The sequence below is a fragment of the Pteropus vampyrus genome, unplaced genomic scaffold, assembly GCF_000151845.1.
Source record: "Pteropus vampyrus isolate Shadow unplaced genomic scaffold, Pvam_2.0 Scaffold179, whole genome shotgun sequence".
NCBI classification, from domain to species: Eukaryota; Metazoa; Chordata; class Mammalia; order Chiroptera; family Pteropodidae; genus Pteropus; species Pteropus vampyrus.
In genome coordinates, this window is record NW_011888960.1 from 1232865 (window position 1) to 1238377 (window position 5513).

At 45.3% G+C, this 5513-nt stretch overlaps 1 protein-coding gene across 8 annotated transcripts in view; it reads right to left on the reverse strand.

Annotated features, from left to right (window-relative positions):
* Positions 1–5513, reverse strand: part of FBXW11 (F-box and WD repeat domain containing 11) — a 108193-nt gene that overhangs the window by 11845 nt on the left and 90835 nt on the right. For all 8 annotated transcript variants that reach the window (XM_023537157.1, XM_023537153.1, XM_023537152.1 and 5 more), the window contains 3 exons: positions 4320–4438; positions 2481–2730; positions 11–129 (listed from right to left, as the gene is read on the reverse strand). In XM_023537157.1, coding sequence (XP_023392925.1) covers positions 11–129; positions 2481–2730; positions 4320–4438 — 488 coding nt within the window. The remainder of the gene's footprint in view (positions 1–10; positions 130–2480; positions 2731–4319; positions 4439–5513) is intronic.

Below are 5513 nucleotides of genomic sequence, written 5' to 3' on the forward strand. Positions count from 1 at the left end.
TGCTACTCACCTGATGGTATTATCTGACGACCCACTAACGACCAGTCGGTCTCTGTACTGGAGACAGGCAATGCCGCGCTTGTGCCCGTTCAGCGTGCGGACAAATTCACAGGTGCTCGTGCTCCAGACCTGTAGAGCAAATGAGCACTATTTTTAAGAATGGATGCAGATGCGGAAAGTACCTTTGCCATATACTTAAAACAAAACAACACGACAACAAAAAAAAAATCTTCTAAGACTGATCGAAATACTTAATTATAAAAAATGGGTGGGAGGCTAGGGGGCCAGATTGGACAGCATCAAATTTTCTTGGCTGCTGAGTGATAAAACTGGAATGAAACACAGAGGGAAGTTGAGAAGTCTCTGAAGCTTGAGATCTTCACAAAGAGAACATCTCCTGGATGGTTCAGACATTCACCTGCGCACAGGGAAGAGTTTGGGCCAGCAGACATGTCAAACCCAACGTAACATGTGAAAAAGCCTCACCTTTCACACCCTCCTCTTTTTCAGCATCGTATCCTGAACAGCTCCGCTTGTTCTGACACATCATTCCTAATATTATGAATGTGGAATAAGTAATCTCTCTTTTGTGAAACTATTTGTAAAACTTAGATGTTCATAGACACATGATACATCACAAGCCAGTTAAGATGCAAGGCAACCAAGGGCCCTGAATTACTTTACTAGCTGCATTTGCAGTCGAATGGGAAAACCAGAGGTTCATATGCGAAAGAATCAAGTTAAACCCTACCTCACACTGTATATAAACATTTAAGTCGAAATCAATCAAAGACCTAAACATTAAGATCTGGAACTATAAAACTCTTAGGAAAATAGGATTAAATCTTTGTGGCCTTGGATTAAGGCAATGGTTTCTTAGACATGACAACAAGAGCAGGAGCAACAAAAGAAATTGATAATGGCCAATAAGGTGCTTGTCATCATGAGTCATCAGGAAGTAGAAAGAAAAATTAGCCCACTAGGATGGCTATAATAAAAAGGCAAGACACTAACAAGTGTTGATGAGGATATAGAGAAATCCCCCAGGCCGATATTATGCAACAGCTGTTATGTAATAAGGACCGAACCTTCTTGACTTCCAGGTACTAGGCTTGTAACAACTGGGTGACTGAGTGGTGAGCGAATTACCACATACAATCCCCAATTGTTCAGCTTTAAGACCAACCAGTCTGAAGTTCAATGCTACCTAGACCTGTGGGGTGAGATACTAGAATGCTGTCTAGTGCTGGTCATAAAAAGGAGGTTTTTTTGGTCCAAGTCAAATGATCAAATGCTCATACATTTGCTGGTAGGGCTGTAAAATACTGTAACCACTCTGGAAAACAGTTGGCAGTTCCTCAAAATGTTAAACACAGAGTTACCATCCCAAGAGAACTGAAAATATATAATATACCCACACAAATGTTTATGGTAGTTATTCACAACAGAGTAAAAGTGTAAACAACCAAAATGTCCATCGACTGATAAATGGATAAGTGAAACGTGGCACATCTTTTACTCAGTCATTAGAAGGAACGAAGGCACTGATCCATGCTACAACGTACATGAAGGAACCTGAAAACCAAGTGGAAAAAGCCAGACACGAAAGGCTACAAATCATATGATGCCATTTATACAAAACGTCTAGCACAGGCAAGTCCACAGATGGAGGTAGATTAATGACCGTCAGACCTGGGGAGAAAATAAGGGTTGACTACTAACGGGTATGAGGTTTTTTGGAGGGAGGTGAAAATATTCTAGAACGACTGGTTATATACACTGTGTGAATATGATAAAGAAAAACTGAACTGTGAGCTTTATAATGGCGAATCTTACGGTGTGTGAATTATATCTCAATAAAGCTGTTATAAAAATTTAAGAAGGCTAAAATTTTAAAAAATTAACATGGATTTTGGAATCAGAACTGCACTGACCATATCGTATGGATCACCTGAGACTACAACTGCCCGTCACACGTCAACCTCCCACCACGTGTTGGGGATGTGTGTTATTCATCATCCCATCTCCAGCACCTGGCCCAGGGTCTAAGGCATCGCAGGCTCTCGAAATGAGGTGAATAACTCAAATCTCGGCTCTGCCCCTGGCTAGCTGTGTGGTCTCCAGCACGGCTCTGCGCTCTGAGCCACATCTGCAAAATGGAGGCAATATTTACCGCAATGGAGTGCCAGGAGGAAGCGAGGCGATAACATACAAGCTCCTCGCACACAGGACACGGTCAGCAGGTTAGTTTTCTCCTTAAAAAGGTTATCGATAATGTCATTTCATGAAACAGATGACCGTTCTCGATCCCGGTCCCAGGCCCCTTTACTCCTTCTTTGCCTTTAATTTTAGAAGCATGTAGAATGAGATGGAAGAGATAAAGACCTTGCCAGGTACCAGGTCTGGCGTAAGCCACCTCTCGATCTCTTTCCGTGCTAAGGGACAGAAGCAAGCAGCGTTATGACTGCAGAGAGACTTACTTTGATGGTTCTGTCACCAGAGGCAGACACGATGTACTTATCATCGAAGTCTACTACATTGACAGCAGCGCGGTGGCCGACCAAGACGCGGCGTAAAGTGATATCGGTGGCAGAAGCCATGTCCCACACAGCGATGGAGCGGTCCTTGGAACAGGTCACCATCAGCCCGTTGCTGAAGCGTAAGTGCAGCACGGCCTCGTTGTGGTGGATCAACGTGTTCAGAACTTCGCCCGTGTTCACATCCCAGACCCTAGACAAGAACGGAAAAGCACAACGCTGACTTAGAGACCACCGGGAAATGCCTGTGGATGGAGCCTGTGCCCCGGGCCCATTCTTAGCAGTAGGAGCCGAGGAGCTCACTTGTCTTTGGCGACTGGGACCTGACACCTAAGTACATGCTTAAGAGGAGCCCCTGGATGTAATTTCTCTATTCGCTGAGATGGTTTCAAAAAAGAAGGCCAATTCTGGATCTGCCCAGATTCAGATTTATTAATCGTCAGTCAGGAACGCAGGGATCATGTTTGCAGGTTTGTGTTGATGGCAAAATAATGATTCTTCAAGTAAGCGGGCTTTGCAGCGAGTCTGGGAAGACGGGGAGGGAGACTTGGTGGCTGAGGAGCTGAGGGCAGTTGCCAGCCTGAGGTTCTTTGTGATCGGCTGGGCCTCTGAACCTGTGGACAGTGAGTCAGGTCTCGGCAGCCCCCACGCCCATCTCTTTACCCGACAGAGCCAGTGTCTTCCGACTGCTCCGCCCCGGGACAGGCAGGCACTGGGGCAGCTTCGTCATAGGTCCTCTGCAACCCCACTGTCCTCAAAGGACAAGTCCACGCAGAGCAGAGGACAGACTCAGGCGTCCGAGGCTGAGGCGTGGTCTACGGCAGAAGTGGCCGGGAGGCACTGAGTCAGGGGGAAGGCGCTGGCGCCTACCACAGCCCTTGAGGTGTGCCTACGAAACCCCGCTCTACCAGCCTGCCTCAGCCGAGGACTGCCGCGTGCTTCCCCGCGCCAGCAGGCCAGACGAGGCTCTGCTGCTGGGTCTCCAGGCCCAGACCAAGTCCTCGCCACACTGGGCTCAAAGCCACCCAGACTGTGCGTCCCAGTGCTTTAGGAGTGGCTCCCCATAACGTTTCCTTTCTACTCTTTCAACTTCCAACCAGCACCGCCGACTCCCTTCCACTACGGACCACGGCCGTCTCCGCGGCCATCACTCTGCTCCACAGTGGCGTCTGAAAGCCAGTGCCTCCATTACTGGATAGGTCACACGATACACGAGGACAGTCTTGAATGACACAAATTCGAGGTCCAAAATTAACCACGGGACTGAGCAAATCACTTAACCTCTCTGATCCTGGTTTCTTAATACATCTAGAAAAAAAGATAATATCTATCTCCTAAGACAGGTTGGTGTGAGAATTCAATAGGATAACGTTCTACAAAACATCTAGCACTCTCTCTGGGTCCCTCAAAACGTTCTGCAAACTACCACGTCTGGTCCCTTCAGCACATGTGGGTGACCGCCCTCCATGCTCCTGGGACACCTGCCTTCCTTCCCGCTGCTCCGGGCCACCGTCTCCCAGGAGGACGGAGCCAGCCCAACACCAGGCAGTGTGCTTTTGCAGGAAAGCCTGTTGCCACCTCTGCACACATGGTGAGGGGAAGAGGACCTAAACAAAAGTTAGCTTTCCTACCACTCAGCGCAAAGGCACCCGCACCTGAAATGGTTCTGTTACAGCATTCGAAATGACACGCGGCGTGCGTGTGCTCACCGCAAGCGACGGTGTGAGTCTCCATCTCCTCGTGGAAGGTACGAGTTCGGACCCATGACGCCAAATCACTCACCTCACTGTCGAGTCTGAAGAGCCAGTCACAATGACACGTTCATCGTACTGGAGACAAAGGACAGAGCCAGTGTGCCCCGTTAACACTTTCAAACATTCCAAGCTGGTTTTATCCCAAATCTATTGAGACAAGATCAACCACAAACGGTGATTTAGACAAAATGATAAATGTTTGTCTCGCCTTATTTCCTGAATTGTAAAATAAAACAAACCTGTCATAGTAAATTAGAGAGTTAAAGATCAAACAGGTGAGAAATGATAAGGGAAGAGGTGATACTGAGTAACTTCTAGAAGGGATGTACTATTCTGTTTACTTTGTCCCTCTAACGACTGTACTCATTGTACCTAACAGCCTCATGAAGGGAATTTTAAAATAAACTCTATGAAGAGTTGGCTCACCCTCTGGAAAACAACGTGACTATATCTATTAAGAGCATTTAAAGATGCATACCCCATAACCCATTCTGTTTGTTTACAAAAATTTAAAACTGAAAATGTTCAACAGTTCTGAAAAATTTCAGTGTAAGCTATGAAGTTTTAATGAGAAAACATAATAGTTCAAGCTGCTTTTTAAAAATCATAATAAAAGTTGTCTATACAATGACATAACTACTATGTTCATTTTAAAAACGAAAAAAATGGATTAAAACAAAGTAAAATGTTAATAATAGTTGCGTTTTTACCGAGTGCTCTTTTTCTCTTTTCTTATGATGGTTAAAAATAGATCCTGTGGATCTGTCTCTTCCCTTGTAAAATCGTGTCATAATTTGCAGTGTCCCTAAGGTTTACTGCAAATGGCCAAGGTATTTTAAGAGCTATAGATATTCAAGTAACTTTCTATAAAATAGCAAGGCTTGCCTTTATATTTCTGACCTAGTAGAAGCACAGTGATTTTGAAAGACTGAATAGTGATCAAGGACTAATGCAGGGCTTAGTACAAAAGGTTTCCAGCCACTGGAATGATGGCTGGATCTAGAGATCTAGATGATCTCTCTGAAGTGCATTTTGGCTCGCCGGTCTGTCTTATAAATCAAACGTAAGCTTAATTTAAACATGGGTGTGCCTCCGTTAGGAGAATTCTTTAGAAACACATCCAGTGTAAATGAAATGCAAGCCCATGGCCAGCCTATGCTTTTCACAAGGTCCTTAATTAAACCATTCTTATCTACTCCTTAGAGGAACTGCCAAAATTAAA